We start from the raw sequence: 25,350 nt of genomic DNA, 5'->3' as shown, positions 1-25,350 counted from the left end.
GAACCAGAGCAACGAAACCCCTGGGAAATTAATATTTTGTTATTTTTTTGCGGAGAAAATTTGGAAGCTAGAAAGCACGAAGCCATGTAGTAAAGAGGAAGCTTGAAATGAAATCTTTCGGTGAGCGGGGCCGCCCTCGCGTGCCGAGGGAGGCTGCGATGAAACAGAATTCGGTCGTGTAATCGAGAGCGCTGTCATCCCCGCAAACCTGGGGCTTGAGTTAGGGAAGCAAGGGCGGCCTCCGTTCGAACATGGCGAATTTATTTAATAGTCTTCGCTTTCTTTTAATTTAGAGGGTTTTTTGATGCGATGGCTTTATAAATACTACAATCAGACGTTGGGAACGATGGCTCAAGAAATACAATTGGATTTTCTGTCTGAAATGATAAGTCGTGGCTGATGCTTAGAAAATTAATCTATTCTGGCTTCTTGGCAACTATGGGCGTTCAAAATGGAGACCTACAAAACCTGACAAAATGTACGTGGGCTGCTGAGTTCTTGTGTGTGTTTTTCGGCACGGTGCGGGGGCCGGGGGGGGGCTCATTAGAAATACGATGTTATTAACAGTTTTCCTCAAATTGCTAATTTCCATCATCCTAGTATTACAATAATGATGAAATTAAATTAAATTAGCGTATCATATAGCATACGGAAAACCTGAATACATTATAGTAATACAAGGCAACAGATAATTGCCAGCTGAATAAGAATTCATTTTGAGCAAAGATAATTCAACCTTTTTCTTCCTCCAATCACTAGGGACACATTTCCTGGTTATTGATTATCTCCTCGTTTTCCATAAACCCAGCCTGAAGTCCTTCTTGGTTATATGAGAATGTCTCTGCTCTAAGTACTTCTAATTTTGTGTCATTTGTCAGTGGGCTTGTCTTGTACCTGTAGGTGCCCATCCATATGTTGGCTTGTAGGACCTTATTATATATGCAATTTTTATCTGATCCTTTGAAATGGGTGAGATTTTATTATCCTTCTACTCACTTACTGAGAATTTCATATATATATATATTTTTTTTTGTTACATGTAAGTCTTGCATGTCTTTTAAATTGAGGTTTTACTTCTTTCTTTTGGCAAAAAAAATGTTAATGTCAACTGTTAAAGTGTATTTTCTAGAATAAATGATTCCCTTAGTATTTCATTTTAATAGGCTTAAAGTAAAAGAGGATAATTCGAATTACAGATAAGTTTTCTATTTATGTTTAGTATTCTTCAGGCTTATTGAAATTATTTACTTGCTAAGCCTTAATTATATCCACTCATTGCCACTTTCATCCCCCCCCCCCCCCCCCCCATCTTTTTTGCAGTTCCACCATGGTTTTTAATTCGTCCTTCAAACCTTTATGCCTACGAGAGCATGGATGTTGAGTTTGAATGTGCCGTGTCTGGGAAGCCTGTTCCTACGGTGGAGTGGATCAAGAATGGAGAAGTGGTCATTCCCAGCGACTATTTTCAGATAGTGGTAATTATCTGGCTTTTGTGTATTAGATTTTTTTTTTTTTAACTAACTTGTGAAATATATTCTAATATTTGATCTAGTTGTTGCCTTCATGAGCATAGCGGTCTTCCTAAGGAAAAACAAATTTTCTGCTGCCTCGTAATATAAATAAGGCACATTGCGTTGACGTGCGTTAGGTCAAGTACATTGATGTTGTCTCTCAATTTTAGTGAGAGCTGAATCTGGGCTCCTCGTGGAGAAGTGGCAGTGTCAGGCCATGCTCCCAGCTGCTAGTAATAATATTGTTTACCACGTGTTAATGACTTCCCTGATTCACTGTTGCCCTTGGTGAATAAAAATAATAGATCTTTTCTCCAAGGAAGTGGTACTCTGACACGGGGGTTTAAAAATGGGAAGGGTCATTTGACATATAATTATAACTTAAAGAGAATTGTTGTGCGCCGTACCCAAAGTAACATCCCCGTCCAGGACTCCAACCTCCTTGAGTTTAAATGTCGCTGTTATGTGGGCTGAGAATTTATGCTGTTTTTTCGAAAAGGGTTGACTTAGCTGGCCTCTCCTGAAAGCGGCGTGTCCCTTGTAAGTGAGCTGAGACATTGGGGAACACCCCTGAAAGCTTCAGCCGCTGTGAAGATGTCCAGAGGCCGCGAGGTGTGGCTTGGTCAGAGACGAGGCTTGCTTCAGCTCAAATTTTTCACCTTGTAACAAATCATATGAATTATCATCGTGTCTTTTAATTACCCGTTAAAATAAAATTCTTTCTAATGTGGTTTTGATCCAGTTTAGACTTATTCTACCATACACAATAGCAAAGTCAATCTTTTTTTACACCGCATCGCCCATGAGAAAGCAGCCAGAAGCTGCCCAAGGAAAGGACGGCTCTATTGCTGTGTTGTGGTTGTGTGGTGGCGGTGGTGTTAGCAAATTATTTCACTTAACAGTTAATGGAAGACTCGTTTCAGCCAGAGCATACCCCTCACTTGAGACTTTTTACCCAACGTAATTGGTTTCTGCTTGTGCTAACAGAAGTTAAAAGTTAAATCTGTTTCAAATGAAGTAAGTGTCGAGTGACCTTTTCTTGAGGATCTCCAGGCCTCGAGCCGTAAGGAGGGTTTGACCTTCAGAGCAGTGTTTGTTCAAAGATGCAGAAGTTGAAAGTTCTTTTAAATCTTCCCTGCAGCAAAGGGCCGAGGCAAAATTTAGAGCACTACTCCAGCGACGGCTATAATTTGGAGCTTAAGTCTCGAGCAGGGTGTTGGATGGACCGCGTGCGGGAGAGTGAATTCACCCATCAAACAACATGCAAAGACCACAAGGTGTCAAGAGATTCCTGAGGAAAGGGCTTATGGTTACAGCCCTCTAAGGGCCAGGGCTATGTGAGCTGGAGTTGAGATTACACTCAGTACCATGTTTCACAGAATAGCTGTTCTGGAAAGGTTTTATAATCCATATTCACTTTGGATGATGTTTTTCTAATTAATTCTCTCCACTTCCTTTCCTTCTCTTTTGCTCTCTCTCTAGGGTGGCAGCAACTTACGGATTCTGGGCTTGGTAAAGTCAGATGAAGGTTTTTATCAGTGTGTAGCTGAAAATGAAGCTGGAAACGCACAGGCCAGTGCACAGCTAATCATCCCAGAGCCTGGTAAGATGCAAAGGACATGCAGAATTGTAGATGTAATTAATGCTATTAACATAAAAATCCCAAATGAGCAGATACTATTCTTTACTCCCTCTTACTTATCCAGCTGGCTGGCTGTAGTTAAAAGCCTGTCCAGGCTATCAGATACTTTGAGGCGTTTTGTTCACTGGGGCAATTACAAATGCTGGCCTTGTCCTAGAAATGACTCTGGAGGCCAGCTAAACCTGCACGAAAAGCCAACGGCAACGTCTTCCTATCTGTTGGTGGGCTTTATCCTGCTGAAATATGGGAAGGTGATCACAAATGGGTGAGGTGATGGGATAAAGTAGTCCATAAGCAACAGAGAATTATGTTGTATGTAGTTCTGCATTAAGCCATTGTAGAACATTTGGCCTGGGGAAAGGGAAGAGAAGAAAAAGAGAGGGAAGAAAAAGAACCGCTTGGCGGTGGGATATCAAGGGCAGCCAACCGTTGAGATCAGAAGGTTTTTGGCCACGTGCTGGAAGGATGAAATTTTGTGGTTGTTGTTGCTCTGAAACTAATAGGTGTTTGGTTTTATGGACTGCAGCGTAGAGCAGTGTGTTTACTGCTTTATGGGTTTTTAAGTAACAGAAAGATGTCTTCATCTTAAGCTTGATGATATGTAAAACACGGATAAAAGCCTTTCAGAGTTTCTGGGTTGTAAATGATTAACGACCTGCACTGGGCTGCGGGTTACACTTGCTACTTCTCAGGGATTATGCCAGTAAGCTGAGGACAAGAGAACACGCTGAAGCATTTCTTTGTAGATTTGGACTGGGAAGAGCAGAATCTTGGGAGCCCACAAACACTCGGTTAACCAGCCTGATAGCTCGTCCCATAGGATTTCTTTGGGAAATCCTTTGAAAAGTTTCCACGCAGCATCAGCGTGAAGTTTTAAAGCTTTGCCGAAAATCTGCCCTTTTGGAAACAGGGAAAGAAGTATGGCCATCCACAGTCCTCGCTTTTGTTGCAAATACTTAAGGCAAATGAAAATGGGAACAGGGCTCAGGTTTCTTCCTCTGTTTTCTGCCTTGGTCCCAAATGAATGGCTGAACGTGGGTTTTGCACACCTTTGAAGCTCACCTCCCTCTTATTCCTTCTCCCCTGTGATTCAGCATCTCCTTTATAAGCTTCTTGTTTTCTCTCTGCTGCCTGAAAGCAACTCCAGCAGCAACTGGGGAATTGTCAGGGACCTCTTGGCTCCTCTCTCCCTCTTACCTCGATGCTTGTGCCACAGATACTTTGCAGCCATGAAACTATGCAGCTTAGCGGGAGATCTGGGAGGGGGGTACGTGGAGAAGAAATGCAGTGTCCAAAGAGTCATTATTATTATTATTATTATTATCCTCCCGCTAGCGTGACCCTCCAGCTGGGCCCCCTCCTCGCCCTGCTCTGCAGTGCTCGTTGGCTAACTGGGGTTGGTGGTTGGGTATCGGGATCAAGAGGCAGATATTTATTTGGGTTCTCGCTTTCCTACGTGCCCTCCACCTGGTGCAGTGCAGGATCTTGCCCGATGAGCCTTTCCCTCTGTCACCAGAGGTGACGGGGAGGTTATCTTCCCTTAGGGACGAGCATGAAAATGAGCAGGCACTTAAACCATATTTCACTGGCAGAAAAAAAGGTCTATGTGGTGTCGAGGAAGGCTGGCTGGGATCACCACCCCACTCAGAAACAACCTGCTCCACTTCAGATGTCACTGTGGGGAGACGCGCAGTTATTTCGCCTTTGGTTTCTGTCTGTTTTCTTTCTGCTTTAAGCTGAATCTCACATTGAGCTCGTGCTCTTGGATTATATTTACACGTGCGAACATCCGCAGGAAACAGGTCGTTCTCCTACTGTAGCGGGGCTTAATCCGGTGCTAGGATCGTCCTTGGGGAAACCAGATAACTCGTTGCTGCTCCCAGCTAGTCATTGCAAGTGAAATGCTGTCAGTAAATTTTACGCTCTGTGTTAGTGTTTATTATGTTTGGCGTTGGATTAAAATTCAAATAGAAGAAAATGAAAAGAAAATCCTAAAGAGCTACAGGACGCCATTGTAAACTGTCTCCATTTCCCTTTTTAAGTGATGGATTACTTTTTTCTGGCTATTTAATCAGATCTTCAAACAATGCCACTCCAATTCCTCTGAGATGAAGGGAGGGCCGGCATGCACAGATGGTGGAGAAGCCAGCTATAAATACAAATGAAGTGCTGGGGCTGGCCGTGGCGGGAGGAACGTAGCCCCCTCTGCTTTGATTTTGTCGGGCCACGCTCAGCACGTGTTTGGAGCTTGGCTTGAGCTCTGCGTGGCACCGCCGCGTGGCAGGGGTCCGGCCGGGGGGCTCTGGCAGGGGCTCCCCCCTGCCTGGGGCCGGCGACGACCCCACAGAGCCCGCGCTTGCTGTTGGCGTGTTTTTGAGAGAGCCCAGTGGAGTTTCAATATACTCATTAATAGCTGTCATCCCTTTCTGGAGCCTTTAATGTGGCAGCGGCATAAACAGAGACACGTTGAAGGCTTAGCTGAGATTCCTTTTCCTGAAAGCCAGGGTCAAATAAAGCCTTTATTAAACTAATAATTATTTTACCCTAACAGTGATTTCTACCCCTCTTACATCATGGTAAAATAGTCACTTTTTTTGGTGATTCATAAGAATGCGGATAGTTTTTACTTTTATTTATTGCTAATAATTTGGACCATCCAGTGGGCTAAATATGTTGTGTGTGTTCTGCAGGGGGATTTTGGAAGTTTTATTCAGGTAGAAGGGTATAATCAGTCTGCTCCGACTCCCGTCATTGCGCGGATGCGTAGGTTCACGTCCGCTGCTGACCACCTTTAACTGAAGTAGCAGCGCATAAGTTGGCATTAAAGCAAGTGAAAAAGAGCTCAGATTGAGGCCAAATACACCCCTTGTAAAGGCTGCGATGGTAAATTGGAATTAGACAATACCGAAAGGAGCAGCGAAAGCCAAACGGGCTGTGTGAGCTCACACAGGTAATAGCTTCCACTCCTGGTATTCCAGATGTGGCTGCAGGATACTGAAAACTATTTCGATATGTGTTGCATAGACTACAAAGAGCCAACAAACTCCCTGAGAAATATGAAATTTCCGTCCTTTTAAACTGAGGTGATGGTGGGAGAGGCGTTGTACGTAACGGCGTGTTGTGAATTAGAGTGCAATAAGTGATGGTGGATGGTTTGCAGTGCACGCGTTAGTCAATAAATCAACGCACATTTGTGGATTCCAGCACACGTGGGGAAAAGGAGCTTGGGATTGGTTTTACTGCTTTTTCCTGTCTTTCCCATTAACAACCGTAATGTTACCCTCTTAGGAAGAGATTGCTCACCAATTTATAATAAGAAAAAAAACCCTGCAACTTTAAATGCTGCTTATTTCTGTAAAAACCAATGAAATAAATGAGCCTGATTTAAGGATTTCAATTCTCTCATCTCCAACACACACGTTCTGGGTTTCTCAGGCCACTCTGCTGCTTGGCTTCCTCTGTTTCTCCTCCCTACCTCTGCCAAAGGGCGATGGACTTCATAGAGTCTATGGGAACGTGTGATCGTATTGAGCAGGTGCCAGGAATAAAGCCTACGATATGTACTTCTGGTTGCATGTACTGGAAAACAAATTCTCAGCAAGAAAAAGCCGATTAAAGAGATCTCAACTGGCGGTCTTGTTTTTATAACTGTCTAAAACCTGTTATTTTCACACCTAGAAAATTAATAGAGAGCGTGGCGGTGAGTGATGGGCACGCATAACTTCAGATGAGGAGAGTGTCCCAGAGGAAAACCTCCCCATAAAGAACTCCCAGACAGCTATTTGCTTCATGCCGGTGGCTTTTCATGGATCCATCCTTCAGATATTCACAAGATGTGTGGAGGGATTGTTTCCTTCTAGCAGGTGAAAGAGCAGATAAAGACAGCCCTGAAATAATCAACTTGGGTGTACGGTCGGATAATTATGAGCTCCGTTCCTGCAAGAAATTCCTTGCTAGAAAAATCTTCAGCTTAGGAAGACACCCTCTCTCAGAGGCTGGTAGAAGTGCTGTAAATCTGTTCTCCTGGTGTTACAAGTGGTAGCTAACTTGGCAAACAGAGCAAAAAAGAGCACGAACTCTTCCGCGGCGTAACCAGCCAGTGCCGGGGCTGTTGGTGCTGCCGCGCAAGGAGGGGACGCGGCGCCAGAGTTACTCGAGGAGAGGATTTTGCGCGTCCGCCACAGATGATCTCCAGGGGTCTGAGGATGCCCAGAGGTGGATGTTGCAGGGAGACAGGGAAGGATGCAGAGAGCTGAAGCTCGTGGGTGGCCCGGTCCCCGTCGAGCGGGTGCTTAACTCCGAGCCCCGCTGCTCGGGCTCAGCTTTCCGTGCCGTTCACTTTGTCATTTTTGACACGTACTTTTTCTTCTTCCTTTTTAATTCCTGCTACTTACAAGTTGCATAGCTCCTTCTCATGTCAGATTTTCAGCTTAGCAGCTTGCCGATGTAACATTTTTGCCTGCGCAAGATCTTTCCACAGAAACGCAAAGCCTTTGCAATAAGGCTTAGATTGGGAAACCTGGGAATTACTTTTCTTTGCTAAAGGACCAGGGGTTGACTCAAATAATTTTCAAAAACCTTGCTCTCTCCCTGAATTCCTATTACAAAAACATTGTGAGGCACCGTTTCCCCTCCTTTTATTAGCATAAGGATTATTTAATGTTATATGTAGCTACTTATTCTATTGCTTATATTACTCACTTATAATTATAGTATTGTATTATTTATAATTCACTATTAAAAAACCAACCACAAAATAAAATCCATCTCTATGCTAAGAAACTGAGCTAATATTGGCATTAAAAGCTCAGATTTTTAGTCCTCGGAAGTCTGTTGGGAAGTCAAACCGTGTATGTTAATCGTGCTTATAGTTAGCCTTAAAACTGATCTAAAATAAACCCCATGATTTTGAATATCAGGGAAAAAATGGTTTTGGGGGTTTTGTGGTTTTTTTGTTTTTTTTTTTTTTAAACAATTCATAAAACAGTTGACCAGTAGCGATGAGGAATGCTCTTTGTTGGAAACTTTAAAAAGAGGCTGGGCGGATCTTTGCGCTAATAATCCTGCTCCTGCCTTCGCAGAGGGCGCCGGAACGTGCTGTGTCTTCAGCCTGCTCTTCATACCCTGAATTAGAAACGGCAAATTTCACAGAGCAACTTTGCATTGTGTAGGCAGAGACAGAGCGGAAGAAAGACGTGAGAGACTATTTTGAGATCCCGCTCATAAATTTCAGAGTAGAATATATATACACATGGGGTTTTTTTTCCCCCCATCTAATGCACAGAATGATAATTCTACTGGGATGTGGACGTGTGTTTATTTTCTGAAGGCTTATTTAGTCTTGTGGGGCAAGTTATACTGACCGTGTGGACTTCTGCTCGATAAAAGAGCCTGGGGGCACACTCCTGCCCTTCGCACCGCCGAGCGGGTGGCTCTTGGCTAGAAAACTTGTGCGTGGCTCTGGGGTGCCGTTCCCAAGGAGGGACGGGGAGGTGGCGGGCAGTGTGGCTCTTCGTCGCACACGGTTCTCCGGCACCATCTGAGCAGACCCTCAACACGTCTGCTTCTAGCTGCGGGGGAGTTTCTCCCGACATACCCTATGGCACGCAACCCATGGTTTTATGCTATAGAAGCTGCCCTCTGCGGAGCTGCAACACAGCCCTGAGTATTTAAGATGCTTCGGAATGAAAGAAAACATGTAAAATTGTAAATATAGTTAGGGATATGAGGTGTAACCTTCCATGGGATGCAGCTCCAAGGATGAAGTGCGATGTAGCCCAGGCACGATCATTTCTTCCCAGAGGTGAGGTGACAGCTCCAGGCAGTTGGGGGGCTGCGGCGCGGCTGTGCCTGGTGGTTCCGGACCCTGGAGCAATATCATGTGCTGTATCGTCATCCTGTCTGGAGCCCCGCCACTGGGGTGGCCAAAGAGGTGCTTCAGGGGAAACTGCTGGCTGCAAAAAGCGTAAAAGCTCATGATGCCCAGGGATGGGGACAAGAGCAACCTCCTGAACCACAGCATCGGGATTTTTAGTGTCAAAATGACAGATTTAATGTCCTTATTTTGGTATGCACAGCTGGTAAGCTGTTCACGTTTATTGCACCGCATAAGCAGTAATAATCATGATAATAGTAAAAATAAATTTTATGTATATGCTTTTTATGGTGGTCTTTGCCATAATATTATGACACCTTACTGGGGATTTATAACAGACGTATGCAAAAAATGCAAAATTAGGGGGATATTTTTCTAGTTAAAAGTAAAGTTGGTATCTAAAGGCTATCCTAAAAACAGTGGAGGTGCTTAGAAGGCACCTCAAGAAGACTGCACTGCAAGGGATTATCTTGGAAGATCTTTGGAGCTTCCATCTCTGCAGGTCTTTAAGAACAACTGAGGTAAACATCTGCTAGGGGTATTTTTAATCCGGCTACTGGGTGTAGGAAAGGATTAGTTGGGTTCATGAAATCGTGTCTGGTTCTGCTTTCCATTGATCTCGTGAACATTGCTGGAAACTTTGGACTGTAAAAGAATCTGGCAAGATGGGGTTAGAGAGGCTTGATCTTGTCTTAAAAGACTCATACAAAAATTGGAGGCTTTGTCCTGGGAGAGCTATAATGGTTTAAAAACCTGGCAGCTGGGTGTCTACACCACCACAGCCTACAGCAAAGCCCAGTAGATGAGCTTCTGTGCTGGAGTCGCTCTGCTTTCCCCCGACTGAGTGAAATGGCAGTGCCGGCAAAATTTTGAACATTTGGCCAATAAGGGAGAAATTGGGCAAGAATTGGTCTGGGGACGGGGGGTCGTGTGCGAGTACGGCGAGACCAGGAGATGTCCCTGCTCCCATCGATGTCGAGTATGCCGGGGTGAGGTTTCTCAGCTCTGCTGGAGCCGCCTCGCTGCATGTGAAAGACCTGGGTAAGGTGAACAGGAAGAGTTTTTATAGACGGCTTCAACAGGAGGGAGAAGAGCGCAGCCCAAGATTAGCGGTCGTGTCGTAAGTAGGAGGGGTGAGTGTGTAGCATATACGAGCCTGAGGTAGGAAGCAGCTGGACCCGGCCGTTCCCCATCCCTGTGGAACGCTGCTGGTGCCTGGCCGCTGTGCGGCGCGGGAGACTTCACCGCTTTCGCCTTGGCTTCGGGTTGCGCGCCTCTCTCGGCACCGCTAACGCACCCTCGATGAGACGGGCCAACGCGCCGGTGCCCGGGGCAGGCAGGGAGCTCTCGGGATTTGGGTGTGGGTTTGGACGACCAGGGAGAGAAGTTCCGGTGAGCGAGGAGAAACCAAAGTATTTGGGGAGCTCTCGTGCCTTCAGCGGTCAACAGCAGAGGAGCGCGGGGCTGGAAGACTGGAATTTTAGAAGGCATTTTTTTAAGTTTTCTTAGTCATCTAAGGCGTCAATTAGACACCTAAGAACATTTGTGCTTCCCGAATCATTTACAAACACGTTTGTGTGGTCTTTAAAATAACAAAACACACAAAGAGCGATCCAAGCACAAAGGTTGTGTAAAGACGTGATAGAATTTCACAGAAAATACTGTGAAACCTATTGCATGTAAGAGAAGAAAGAGCTGTTGTTTACCCTCTAACAGGAACACAATTCTGTATTAAAATAGATTTAGGTTCATTTGAAAAAAAGGCAGAGACGGGTACTAATCTCCTATAATGCCGTTAAAAATCCAGCCTTACCATGATTTTTTGTCTTTAATAAAGAATATATGTGGATAAATAATAATAATCATGGGAAACTGGAATGCAATTAGGGTTTAAGTGGCGTTAATTAAAATATCACTTACTGTATGTTGACTTTACAACGTAATGTCAGAATAATCACAAGATAGAATGAATAACTGCACAATTAGTTCTAAGACTTTGAGATCTGGTAGAATTTAATTTGAATTTAATAGCAGAACTGAAATGATTGCGTTATAAATATGGAAAGGAATGCCCTTTTTAGTCCTATATGAGTTTGGTGCAGATAACGGGATATAATTACTTCGCATAGGAACTCTTAGCGTGCGTATTTTATCAGGTCTGTGGGTTTTTTGGTTTTCTGCCCTCCCAAGGCCGGTGGGTTTGTTTTCTTCCCTGGGTTGTGAACATCGGGCTCCTTGGGGCTCGAAGGAAGCGCTGTGCCTCTATGTGTAGCCATACGGCGATGTAATTGAACTTCGTACTTACAAAGGGGAAGAGTCGCCGTGCATGTGGTCTACGTGAAAGTGGTGAGAAGGCACGAGGTGTTCATGTAGCCTGCAGCTGGACGCTGGCTGGGCATTTAGGTTATTGGAGAGCTGTTCACCTCCGTAGGGCTCGTGTCCCTCCAGCCTTGTTCATTTGGCCGTGTATAGCTGGGTGTTTCAATCCTGGCTTCACCTGCCACTTTGCAAGCCAGAGGGAGCTTAATTTTTAAGTTAACTCCTCTCTTTGTCGTCTGTTTTCCCCTTTTGCAGGTCCTTATTTTCCCCTAAACATAACAGCCTCCTTCAGAAGCGTAAATGAAGTTACACTGCAGAGTTCAGGAGTAATAAGGTCAGGACACGCATTGTCTGCAGTCCTGAGCGCTGATGGGTTTTTATATGTAGTGCACTACCATGTCACCTTCCCAGCAGAAACCTATTTGCCGAGCTGCCATTTGATCAACGATAAGAAAGGCTAAGAAATAGCTGAATGTGTTTGGTTTATGGGGAAACAGCAAATTAATCTTCGGGCATATTTGTCAGTGATAGTAGCTTTCTATCGTTGCTCCCTGGGGGAAAAGATTTAGGGAAAATAACCCCCCAAATGTGTAGACTTGCACGTGGCCCTGTTTAGGAAACTGCTAGCTATTATATCGATTTCATTAGCTCCCTCAGCTCAAACAATAAAAGATCGTAAGCTTTGCCATCCCCGTGTACACGTGTTTGTGTGCCCTCTCCTCTGTGCGCAAGTAATTTTTCAGCGTTGCAGAAGATGAGGCTTGGGAGAGAATTAAAAGAGGAAGGGCAAACTTTGGCTCTTAGCCACCTGGAATAAAATCCATTTAATTCACCCTGACTATCCTTGTTATAGTGTTAAATATAGACTAAATAGTTTAATATGGATTTATGTAATGAGCTCACAAATTGATTTTTGCCGCGCAAGCTCGGTTTGGAGTTTATGAGCAGACAGTCTCTCGTTAAGATGAAATCATGCTCCTGCCTTCTGACACTGCCGGGCATGGGCTTGGGGGCAAGGAGGATGAATTTTTTCCCTCCCCCCCCCCCACCCCCCCTTCTTTTGGTTCTGATGTTGATTCAGACCTGTTAGGACTTTTTCTGTTTGCATGTTTGTTTACATCTCTGGGATCAGAAAGTAATAAGGGGGGGATATAAAAAAATCCAATAAAATCACAAAAAACCCTTAGTGCAAGCTCCTAAGGGAGGAAGGAAGCACATTTCTTCTAGGAATGCAAATATCTTGTCTGAGTGACAGAAAAAAACACCACCAGGCTTCTCATATTCCCCCCCCCTTCCTCTCCTCCATCTCTTCCTTCTCTCCCATTCCCCCCCCCCCCCCCCCCTTTAAGGAATAAATTCATGCCCCTTGTTTAAACATTAATTATTTAGCTCGAGTGATTTGCTAATAATTTGCAGACTGAAATTTCTTGGAATTTTAGGAGATGAATCCCTGAGATGGTGCATCTTTCATCCCCCCCTTCCCCTGTCTGACTCAGTGGCCTCGCTTAGATGTAATTGTAATTGGTGTCTGGGTTGGGATGACAGTGTCAGCCTATCATTTCAGGGTTTAGAGCTCTACATTGGATAGCCAGATTTGTAATTATAATGTGCTTTACTCCTATTTATATTCAGCAACGTTCTCGCCTTGCTGCTCCATTCCCTGGGAGTGGAAGATTGGGCTTGGGGAGGGGTGGCTTGAAAGCAGTGAGAGCCATTGTTTGTTCAGAAAACACCCTGATTCTCTAAGGAATAGAGGGCCAAGGTGAGCAGCCATCAAAAGTTACCATTTACTGTCCTGGAGCACGTGCTCTGAAATTCATCCTGTCAAAATTAAGCGTGCTGGCCCCTCCGGCAGGAGAAAGCAGGATTTGCCTTGCTGGAACGGCGTTATCCGTGCTGCGAGCCAGCGCTGTGCCCCGGCCAGGCTGCTAGGCGGAGGATTCCTCGTACGGAGACCTCTTAAAGATGATTATTTAATGGTCCTGTTTTCCTCCAACGTGGCTGCTTTCAGCTGTAGCTGCAGTAGCACAGCTACAGATTTGCAGAACTCAACAACTTGGTGCGGCCGGAGCGGAGATCAGGATCAATTTCCACATCTACTGTAATTTTCCTTGCACTGGGAGAAGTTAATTTTGAAAAGGTCCGAGGGTTTGATTAGGTGAAAAGAGTCCCGCTGGCCTCGTCGAGCTGCGACCGCAAAGCTGGCCGCGTGTCTCTGGCCAGGACAGCGCTGGTCATTTCAGACGACCGCTTTGCCAGCACACACTTAATTTTTGTGTTTGGGATATTATCACAGAATGATTAAGGTTGGAAAAGACCTCTAGGATCATCAAGGCCAACCCCCAACCCAACACCCCCAGGCCTCCTAAACCATGGCCCCAAGGGCCACGGCTGCACGTCCTTTGAACCCCCCCAGGGACGGTGACTCCCCCACCTCTCTGGGCAGCCTGTGCCAGGGCCTGACCGCTCTGGCAGGGAAGGCATTTCCCCTCATCTCCAACCTAAACCTCCCCTGACGCAGCTTGAGGCCGTTCCCTCTCGCCCTGTCCCTGGTGACTTGGGAGCAGAGACCAACCCCCCCCTCACTCCAGCCCCTCTCAGGCAGCTGCAGAGAGCGAGAAGGGCTCCCCTCAGCCCCCTCTTCTCCAGGCTAAACCCCCCCAGCTCCCTCCACCTTCTCTCATAAGACATATCCCTTCAGCCTGTTTAATATTTGTCTTCTTTCAATTCCATCACTATATCTTTATTCACTTTTAAGGATTTCTCTTCCTCATGGATCTACTTTCTGCACATTCTTTAAGGTAATTATTTTTTCCCCAGAATCGCACCCGCAGCCGTCGCATGAAGTGTACGGCAACCCTGCCTTTCACCTAATGGGATTTGAACCTAAAATCCCACGAGAGGTGTCCTGGTCCTGCTGCAGATTTTGGGGTGAAAGGTGTTTCCAGTTGGTTTCATTTCATATTCGGGGGGCTCCTGGCTGCGGAAGGATATGTTAGAGCGAAGACTTGTTTCAAGAAATGCACGCGTTTCTCCATTGAATCTCCTAAAGCCCTGCTAAAGCCCCTGTTCTCTACTTTGGTGAGGAGGCAACTATTTTGGACTGCTTTATACATGGGACAGCTTGAGGATGAAAGGGTCCCCGCCTCCCGACAGCGCGGGTTTGCACAACCCATGGCAAGGGTCCGAAATGGCGTTGCCGAAGTTCCAAGATTTCATCTATCTTAAATTAAAAAAAATCACCTTAAAAAAAAAAAAATAGGTGGAGGGGAGGTGATAGCTCTAAATGTTTTTAAAGCACATAGAAGCAAATGAAGTTTGTTCGACATGAAAAAGAATATTTCGTAACGAGAAATTGTGGAAAAGAATTATTTCCCTCTCTCTCCTTTGTTCCCAAACTAAAAATACATGTATTTGTGTCCTCTCCATCCTTCTGCAGCATCACCTTTGGGAAAGCAGGGAGGGAGGAGGGCATGTACTTGGCTTTTCCGTACGCTTTCTGCTTCTCTCACGCTCATGACATCTCTGCGGGCAGAATCTTTTAAAGATATTCACAATATTATATTTTGAGTACAGCTGCCTGACCCGGGCCACCCCGAGGGCTCCTACGCCAACCTGGAGCCCCCCATTGTGACCCTCCTGCCCTCAGGAACAGAGAGGGACCCTTTGCTCCGTCCCAGACCTGAGCGTCTCGGGGCTGAAGCATGCTGGATAAGCTATTGTACCGTCAGCTCTTCTGGGCATTAAATTAATGTCCCACACGTATAGATTTTGGCTTACCCACATTGACCTTAGGTGGCCGTATTCCTGATTTACAACGGCTGCCTGGGAATGAGTCCATCTCCTCGCAGGACTAGAGCCACGGGTAAGAGCTATGCCTTGGTCTGCTTCTAAGGAATTCAGGCTTTTAATAGCCTTATGTTTAGCTTTTTTTTAAACCGGGATTAAAGGACGCTTAGCTATTCTTTGTTTACCTCTTTGTTTGTTTTTGCTTTGGGGTTCTTGGTGGGATTTTCCCCTGTTGTCTGTAATTTAGCATACGTCGGATTTCTGAGTGGTTCAGACGTTAACAATTTCATTACAGAAACAGTTGGCAGGATTTTCCCTGCCAAAACTTCGTATCTGTCCTTCAGGTAGCAACAGCTGTTCACAGTTGCTGTCACTTAAAGCATCTACGGCTGCGATTTCAGTCGAATAGAGCAAAATTTTGCTGATCTAGTGGCGTGGAAGAACGGAGAAGAATTTTGAAGCATCTGTCACAGCTGTTAACCCTGGAAAGAGCCAGGAATTGGGTAAAGAGGCTGAGGCTCAGGTGAGCACGGGTGTCTGTTTGTAGTTAGTATAAGAAATAGGACAATGAACGGCGTGGTTTGCGTGGGTCGGGTGCAGAGAGCCTGACCCTGCGTCCCCCGTGCCGGTGATGTGAGACTTCATTTTCTTTTATGGGAAGTAATCACCGTGGGCCAAAAGATTATGTGTCACACCAGGGTAAAGGCAGATGGAACCTGCTGAATTTAATGGCTTAATTAGGGTGATGTTTCATTCTATAGATTCCCTTCATCCGCCACGATTTGCCCTCCGCAGTGCTGTGTTTGGGAGATCTCCCCGCACACCGGTGGTGGTGGGAAATGCACTTATTTTCCCGCTGGACCTGGACCCCAGCTGCGTAACATGAAGCAAAGTCTTTGCTGTGGTATGGCTATCAAATCCAATCATCCTTCAAGCCAGATTATAAAATAATAAAAACTGAGTTAATTTCTATTATCTGTGGCCAGATAGCAGGATGTATCTCAAATCATAAATTAAAATGAATCCTCCTTAAAACAGCTTTGACAAAGGCAAACTGCAGTGTGGGCAGTGGCGCGGTTGGCAGGAGGAATGAAATAGTTGGCTCTAGTCTCCATTGACCAAGCCTTGGGATGAAGTTGGGTCTCCAGCCCTTGACTGAAGGGACCTGAGAGACACCAGAGAGGAAAACCATGGGAATTTTCAGAGGTTCATAAAGAGGAGAAAGACCAAAAGAACTGGAGACATTGATTTAGGTGCTGAAGCAGGTGACTGAGAAGACACATGATCCTAGTTTGCAAATTTTCACGCAGCGATGGAAAAGCGAAGGGCACCATTTGCTCTCCAAACCCCACTGTGGAAAGCAGGATTCAGGGCACAGAGTAGCACAACGCCTCTCTGATGGCAAGGCTGATGACACAGCGATGTGTTAATGATGCTTCAGGACACTGCGATAGCCAGGACTGTCTTTAATCCGGTCCCAGGACCCTTTGCTATACGTGTTTCTTAAAAATCAGTGGCAACATATAGCCAGTCTACCAGGAGGAATTATTCTCCTTTCTTTCTCAAATTGCTCTGATGTGAAGTTGCTCAAAATTAAGCCAAACTCTTTTGGATTTCAACCAGTATGTATGAGATGAGAACCAGGTTATTATATTTTACTGCTGTTGGTATTTTAGCAAGACTATATTATTGAACTAGCTTTGTGACATTTATCTTTGTGTATAATTGCCGAACTCCAATAAAAAGCAAAATCAACCTGCTGATACTCCCAAATTAAAATATTTTTTCTAGCACGTTGAAGGCAGGCTCAATAATGCCAACCTTAAACCGAGCTTTTTCACAGAAATATGAAGCCCCATAAAAATTAATGTTGCATATGTAATATTGTGGATTTGCACTACTGTAGTTATCCTGTGCCTTTCAGTACTCAAATCCCATTCAGCCTTGCTTTCAGCATGCAAGGGGAAGCTTTATGTAGAAATCTGTGGATAAGCAAGAAAAACACACTCTAAGAGGGTCCAGTTTAGGCGGCAGTTTAGTCCCTTCATCTGGTTTTTGTTCCTAATTAGTGCGGGATGGAGGGCAACGGATGGGTTTGTGGTGTGACAGATGTTTTCCCGAAGCAAGGGGCTGCTCTTGTCCATTGGCTTCTCCCGAAAAGCAGAGGAGCAAACGATGCTGCGCAGCCCGGCTGGCCTTGGGAGCGGAGCTGTGCGACCCTGACCCTGCCGCATTCGTTCAGAGGCAGTTTCAGCAGGAAAAGTCCAAGCTTGCATGTGGCTATGGACAGGGGTGGAGGAGGCACAACTTATTCTGCTCTCTCTGGATCAACACACGTCCCCTTGTGTGTGAGTGGGAAGCAATCTCTTCAAAATCCCTTGAGCATGAAGCTTTGGGCTGAAAGTGGTCCTTGTACAAGCATCTAATGGGGGGATGCCTGCCCGCTGCCGCGTTTCCACCAGAAGAATTTTCCACCAAGGAGTTTGTCATGTTTTATTCTGTGGTTTATTCTAAACTAATCTTGCTTTCTGTAAAGTTTGCAAGTTGCTGAGCGGTGCCGGGTGGAATATGCCCCACAAAATGTTTGTCATGGAAACCAACCCTTTTTTGCTCTGTAGCTGATGCCAAGTGTAGTCCATATTCATCTCTGGGGCTGCAGCCGCGGGGAGGGGGTGGCAAGCTGCGGAGTATTGTGCGCATAGCACCCCATTCCTGGCTTCGTTTGCAGGCAAAGAGGGTCTCCTGCGATGGCAGGACCAGCTGCAGGAGGACGTCCCCGGGGGCAGTGTCAGGTTTGGAGGGAGGAGGTGGCCGTGCCATGGCCCTGGGACCTCCCAGACCCCCCACAGCTGTGGCTACAGCTGACAGACCGCGTTCACAGGGCGATGGACTACTGTGATTTTTTGGTTTTACACACAATGATAAATCTTGAATGTGAGTTCCCAGCTCTGGGCTGGGGACGAGGGTGTTACCTGGCATAAGCGTCCCCTCCGTGCTCCAGTGTCTGCAACCCTCCTGCGGCTGTGTCAAACAACAAACCAGCTGGGAACGCCCTGGGATGTGTTTTCTCACCTTCCTGTCTTTCCATCAGCAAAGCTCTCCCTGGCTTTGGCAAATCTTCCGGCTACAGCCATCACTTTGTTCCCCATGTTTGCACAGCCAGCATAGCTGCGGCTGTTTGACCAGGCCGGCCAAAAGAGCTGGATTTGCTAAATACACGCTTGGTGTCTAACACTGCTTTTGAGGATCCCGCTGTGTGCCACCACTTTTCTGCTGCCGCGTCCCTGGCGTCTCATTGTGCTCTGGGTCGAGGCCTCTTGAGCCTCCTGGCTTAATAACTTCTCTGCTTCCCCATCCGATATTATTAAAATATATTTAGTATTCAGGGATTTAGATCCTGACCTTCTATAATTATTGACACCTATTTAATTTCTCCTTTCATCCATGGCCAAGCCTGGTACAGCTGCTATGGCACATGTATATACATCATTGTTGCCAGCACAAGCTGATTGGCATTCATGCTTGAGTGTCTTTTTATTTTCTCCTTGGATGCTGGGAGCAGCCCGAGTAGCTCGGAAACTAAAGAGCTTCATCTATTAGGCGTGACAGATTTGTATTCAGCGGTAAATGCCTGACCTTGCTCAAACTCCCTCATCCATTCCCATCATCCCCTCCCAGATGAAAGATTCTGCTTAACTCCTGCTTCCTGTCTGTCGCCTTGGAAACGGGGACGAAGCGATGCAGCCTGAGAGAATAACTAATAAGAAAATATCTCTGGTGTAAGAATAAAAATGCATTGTGAAGAAAGGCGCTGGCCGCAAGCCGGCACAGAAGGGAGGACTCTGAAGGCGATCCAACCTGAGGAATAGAGTCGTGTTACCCCATGGTGAAACAGGCTAATAAATGGGCTGAAATGCCAACGCCCTCCTGCTGTGGAAAAATATGGATTAGCTTTAAGTTTCCACATGGGTATGTAATGGAGTAGAGCATTTGAGCACCAAAACTTGGGTTTGGGGCTTTGGTGCAACGTGAGGGAAAATACTGTGTGCCCATCACCTGCCATCCATCGCTGCCCTGCTCTTCCTGCAGCCCTTTGGTTAGCATACCTCTTCACCGCTCGCCGTTCCTGGGTTTAATGGTTTCCCAAGTCAGAAAAAAAGTTTAGACTTCAGAGCAAGTCGGAATTTAACCCGGAAATTTCTTTAGGTTCTGGGTTCCGGCCAAGCTGCTTTGGGGTGGTTTTTTGCAATGGCAAGAGTCAGCCGTTGAACAGCGAAGCAACCTATTTTCCTCCTGTGCCGCAGGCTCCGTTGCGTCTGCAGCCATTAACGTGTGCGTGCAGTATATATCTATGTTTTTGTGAACAATACCCTGTTAGATATCTACGGAGGTTGGCGTGAACTGGCTGACTTACAGTGCTGGCTCCAGCTCCAGCATTGAGCCCAGGATTTTCAGCTCAGCCGTTGGCACTGAATTTCCGGTCCTGAAGGATCCTGGGCAATAGGCGGTAGGTTTAGGTAGATCGGGTGTTTTTCCCCCCACCAGATTTGCTTTGTTGCATGTGCTGCATTTGCTGAATGTGAGTACGTGCTGGGCTGAAGTCAGGAATCTCCACCAGTTACTTCTGTGTCAATCGAAAATGTATATATAATATACAAATATATATACACGCAGACACAATTTCATCACAAATTGAATAGCTCGGTCCATGGTATCGGTCAATGTGTTTTATCTGCCCTAAGGGCGTATGAATTCATGCAGTTCTTGCAGTTGATTCGTGTTGCATGCGGACAAGCAGTCCACACGCCGTAGCTGAGTGCCCGTGGCGTATTTGGGCGGCGCATGCGAAAGGAAGAGATGCGGAAATTTATCGTGTAGCAGGCGCTGGGTTGGAGGGAGGACAGAATGACGGAGCGGTAAATAGCGAAGGGTGTTGAAGTCCTCTAGCAGCAGGCTTGATACTGGGGAAAATCGTTGAACTGCTTTTTGTAATGATAAAAGTGCTGTCCTTATGCTGCATTGCAATGTTTGCTCGGGATTCTAATGGTGAAATAAGGAAGCAAAAACTATCATAGTCACTTTATCGTGCAGGGTATTATTTCCAATGGTCGCTTTCCCAAAGAAATACTGTGAAGTGGTAAAAGTAATTAAAACATGGCGGAGAGATACTGCAAAATGTAAGGGGAAGAAAGGTTAAAAAGCTTGGGAAAAGAAGGAAAGTATGATTGTAGACTTTTACTGCAAGGTGATGTTCACGATTAAATAAATTCTACATGTATAATGAGGTAGGAAATACTTAACTAGCTGCGCTGTCAGGATTTAGAAAGAGGCAAAGACAGATCATTTAAAGCAGGGTAAGAGAAAACGTGTAGGTTTGCAAAGAAACAGGTTCTGCTAACGTTGATATGACCGGCTTTGGAAGGGAAGGAGAACGTGCTGGGAAGGAAAAGAAAAGAGAAGGGAGTTTTTATTAAAAAACCAAAACAACAAACCCAACCAGTTGATCTCAAGCATCACTAACATGAAAATATTAAAAGGAGAGAAGCAATTAAAATATCTGCATTTGACTGTATATAAATAAAACTACATGATGTCATGTAAGGCTTTTAAGCTCCTCTTATCTGCCACGTAGGATTTCGGCAGGGAAGCTACAGGCGGACTGAGCAAACTGCAGAATTCACATAGTGGGGAGTTCAAATATTTCAGCTCGTATTTTCAGCCTGAATCTTGAGTTGGAAAATGCCAGCTGTCTAGAAATGAAAACAGTGAACATACATATATATATATTTAAAAATATATATATATTGCTTTTCCTGTTAAAAAACGGCAAGTGAGCAACTTCTGGAAGTATTAACCAACTTGGCCCGTACTAGCAGGGAGGCGGGGGAGGCAATCTGACTCGGGTATCAGTTCATAACGAATTAAAAGAAAGGAGATAAAATAGCTGCAAGAGAGGGCTCTGTGGAAAATGATGTAGTGAAAAATAAACCCGATCCCCTTCCCTGATGTGATTACGTGTTTGATCGATGGGGAGCACCACGTAGGCTCTGGTGCGTGGAAGGGGCTCGGCTGGAGCTGCCTTGCCGTTCAATGCCTAAGAGCAACTACTGAAAATAAATATGAACTTATTACTAGAGTGAAATTGGTTAGAGACGGACACACAGGATGTCTCGGACAGTTGAGCAAACTAAGCCTATTCAAATGGCGTGTTTTAACTAGAGCCGATTACAAAATACTATATGTTGGAACAAGGAAGTGGGCAATACCTAGAGAAATACTGTGGAAAGCACACACCCTAGAGGGATGGAGGACAAACGATGCATTCAAACAGGAATCCCCATGAGTGCTATGAAGACAAGGGATAATGCATTAAATGCATTAATTTGGGTATCTAAGTGGAGGATTAGTGAGGGGGAGGAGGGAGCGGCTGTGATGCCTCCCCCTAGTACTCTCGAGACAACCCTGCAGTCAGGGCTGGGTGGCTCTCTCCAAGGGGGGAAAAGCTGGCTTTCTCCAAGACACCTTTCAGCTAAAGGAGTGCTGGCTGACAGCCGGCTGGGCATGAGCCAGCAGTGCCCAGGTGGCCAAGGAGGCCACCAGCCCCCGGGCTTGTGTCAGCCCTGGTGTGGCCAGCAGGAGCTGGGCAGGGATGGGGCCCCTGTGCTCGGCCCTGGGGAGGCCCCACCTCGAATGCTGGGCTCAGGTTTGGGCCCCTCGGGACAAGAAGGGCCTTGAGGGGCTGGAGCGTGTCCAGAGAAGGGCAGCGGGGCTGGGGCAGGGTCTGGAGCACCAGTGTGCTGGGGGGCGGCTGAGGGGGCTGGGGGGGTTTAGCCTGGAGAAGAGGGGGCTGAGGGGAGCCCTTCTCGCTCTCTGCAGCTGCCTGAGAGGGGCTGGAGTGAGGGGGGGGTTGGTCTCTGCTCCCAAGTCACCAGTGACAGGACGAGAGGAACCGGCCTCAAGCTGCGCCAGGGGAGGTTTAGGTTGGAGATGAGGGGAAATGTCTTCCCTGCCAGAGCGGTCAGGCCCTGGCACAGGCTGCCCAGAGAGGTGGGGGAGTCACCGTCCCTGGGGGGGTTCAAAGGACGTGCAGCCGTGGCCCTTGGGGCCATGGTTTAGGAGGCCTGGGGGTGTTGGGATGGGGGTTGGACTTGATGACCTGAGAGGTCTTTTCCAACCTTAATGATTCTGTGATTCTAAACACAAGTCATCTAAAGACGATGCTGGGCACCTAAGCCATGGCAAATCCAGTGTTATGTTACTGCACAGATGCATCCCTGAGAACTCTAAACCTACGGGATATCTAAACTGTGTTTGAAAAGTGAGTTTGGCCCAGCAGAGAGACTAGGTGTCTGTCCGGTGAGACGGAGAACCAAAAATTGTTTTACTGATTTGATTTAAGCTGAAATATTTTTATTTAATTGGCAAAAATGCAATGAAGGTAAAAAGAAATTAATTAAAAATGGAATACCTCACACTTATATTTCAGAAGTAAAATGAAAAATTTCAGGAAAAAAAAAAAATTCAAACCTGGACAGATTTGCAGCTGCTTTCAGATATTAAAATTCATTCAGCTCGTATGCTAGTTTGGGATGTTGGAGAGGAGGGGTGGTACTGGTGGAGGGAAAGGTGTTTTCTTTTCCAGGAGCCGTAGTGGGATGGCTAAAAGGCGTATTTTGCTCTTCCTGTGTTACAACAAAATTCATTGTTTGTGTTGATAGATTAAAAAGAGTATAGGTAGCTGGATTAGACAGAAAGCTTTCTGTGAGACCAACTGTGTGGAAGCATGTGATTGTCACGTTTAATGAAGTGTGGTGTAGTCTCATCTATATGATTATTATTTTTTTTTAAACAGGGTACTGAAGATGCCATTATAGAAAACTCTTGTATTATGGAAATCTCTGAAGAGATAGAGGGGAAGGAGCTATAGTTGATGCTAACAGAAGGGAACTATTGAAATACATGAGTCCTAGTCAAGGTTTAAATTAAAGGAAGAAAAAAAAAATCGAGATGCACGAGTACATTTGCAAATCTGTTTGTAGACAGCTGTTCCTTTGCAGAAGCTGTAATGCAAGGTCTTTGTAACCTTGACAGAATTTGCTGGGGCAATCTCTGTATGAAGAGGAAAACACTTTTCCAATACGTTAGTCACACCCTGGCTTTCCTTCAGCATCAGATATGCATGAGTATTTTTCCCAGCATTTTCTTTTTTGTTACAACTACTGGGCTGTATCCTGCTCTACACATGACTTGTTTAGATTTTGTACCGGGAGCTTTGGGCCTCTTCTCGCTGTAGCAAGAAGAGGGAAAAGAGCCGTGTCCTCTGCTGAGCCATTTCAGATCCGTCTGGGCTGGCGATATATTATGGATGCTGGATCCAAAAGCACGCTTGTTTGTTTTGGCTCTGCTTTCCAAGACCCTTGTGCCATGGAATCAATATTGTTTAATGTCAGTCTTGCCAGCTCTTCCTTTCTTTTGGGAGTGAAATCAATTTTCTTCAACTTGGCATGTATAGGACAACAGGGTCCCCCCTGACCTACCGCTTGAGCATATGCAATTATCCTAAGAGTGGAGGTTGTGGAGGAAACAGCTTTTAAAGCATTAGATGTGGCAGCATTAGGACATTAGCAAGCACCAGGCTGAGGCAGTTCTCCCATGATACTACCCGGTTTCTAACCTCTCTTGGATAGATCAAAGGTAGGTATTTTCCTTTCGCTGAAGACTTCGTTGGCATAAAACCCGCACTCAGCTTATCCTTCATAAGGGACGAAAATCCCCTTCCATGTCAAGACTCCTTGGTCGGGGCATACCTGAAACACGTGGGTTTTATCCATGGCTTGTTGGCTTCACCGCAACGAAGTTTGCAAAGTCTAGAAAAGTATCATTTAGGACTTTTTTTCCTTGCAATCTTATAAATCACCTGTAGTTGATCAGGTGGGATTTTTAAGGGGCAATATAAAGCAAATGGATTGCAAGCTGGCCCTTAAGAAGCTGCTCGTAACCCAGACCTTCCCCAGCTCCTCTTAAGCTGATTTAAACCTTGATTATCAGAACTCCTCTTCCACTTTCACTAAGTTACATGTTTCCGTTGCCAGCCCTGGAGCGGTGGGGGTGTTTTGTTTCGTTCTGTCTTTTCAGCTTAGCGTGAATTTCTTGCGGTTGGAAAGCACAATGCTTTTTTGCTCTAGATAGATTATTTTCTTATCAGTCTCTGCCGATTTCTCCTCTAACACTTTGTTTTTTGCCATCACACCAGACTTGGGAGAATTATTCTAGTGTGACCACTGTTTGAGTGTACTCTTTGGTCTACTCCCGAGTTTTGCCGGAGGCGGTTTATCTGCCTGCCATTTCTTACATTACCCCGGTGACCTGAGAAAGAAAGCGCAATCTGTAAAGCAGAAAATGGTATACTGTTTAAAGGAGTGTTTTGCATGAAGCAAGTCTTAACTTTTTTGTTCTTTTTTCTTTCTTTTTTTTTTTTTTTAAAACTGTATTTGAATACATGAATTTGAATCTATATCAAACCACTCGCTTTTCATTTAGGGAACATCACATAAATCCAGGTGGTCGTAGCTATACCGAGGAGTTTGGTATTTTCTCCTGCTGTGGTACTTCCATTCATAAGGAAAGAGGAGCAAACGTTTTGCATTATGTCTGGTCCTCAAGAGAGCTGAGTGAAGTTTGCTGTGACTTACCTGGAGTAAGACACATCCAGAACAAATTTGGTGCATTTTACACCCATCAGGAAGGGAATACAGGAACAGAGCCTGTTTTTTTTCTGTCTTGGCGCTCACGTAGAGCAGGTCTTAGGGCAAGCGAGCCTCAGTGATTCTTGCTTTTCCTCGTGCCTGTCTAAGTAACCAAGACTGGCCATGACGGTTCTTGCTGCGTACCAAACATCGCTCGGGTCTGTCTCTTTGATGATAATGTTTTCTAGTGCCTGCACAACTTTATTGCTGTTGCTACATCGTTCTCGCCGCGTCCGTATATTGTCCAAGACTGCTGTCAAAGCTATATGTAGGCGTATGAGGGAGATGTTCCGTGCGGCCGTGGGTCCAGTTGCTTGTTCAGCTCACTGATGCTTCACTTCTCTAGTTTCTATCTGTTAATTTGCCAGAAGCGGCGATAAAAGCTGGAACTGCCTTTACCTGTACTGGTTTCTGTATTCCCTACTGAGAATTAATTGACGGTAGGCAATTCAATGAAGGCATATTAAC

At 45.6% G+C, this 25,350-nt stretch overlaps 1 protein-coding gene across 1 annotated transcript in view; it reads left to right on the top strand.

Moving 5' to 3' along the window:
• DCC (DCC netrin 1 receptor) overlaps positions 1 to 25,350 on the top strand; it is a 608,612-nt gene that overhangs the window by 367,395 nt on the left and 215,867 nt on the right. The window contains exons 6-7 of the mRNA XM_075077076.1: positions 1,321 to 1,475; positions 2,994 to 3,114. Of these exons, the coding sequence (XP_074933177.1) occupies positions 1,321 to 1,475; positions 2,994 to 3,114 (276 nt within the window). The remainder of the gene's footprint in view (positions 1 to 1,320; positions 1,476 to 2,993; positions 3,115 to 25,350) is intronic.

The sequence above is a fragment of the Phalacrocorax aristotelis genome, chromosome W (genome assembly GCF_949628215.1).
Source record: "Phalacrocorax aristotelis chromosome W, bGulAri2.1, whole genome shotgun sequence".
NCBI lineage: Eukaryota > Metazoa > Chordata > Aves > Suliformes > Phalacrocoracidae > Phalacrocorax > Phalacrocorax aristotelis.
Note: the sequence above shows the minus strand (reverse complement) of the source record. Positions and strands in the feature narration are given on the sequence as shown.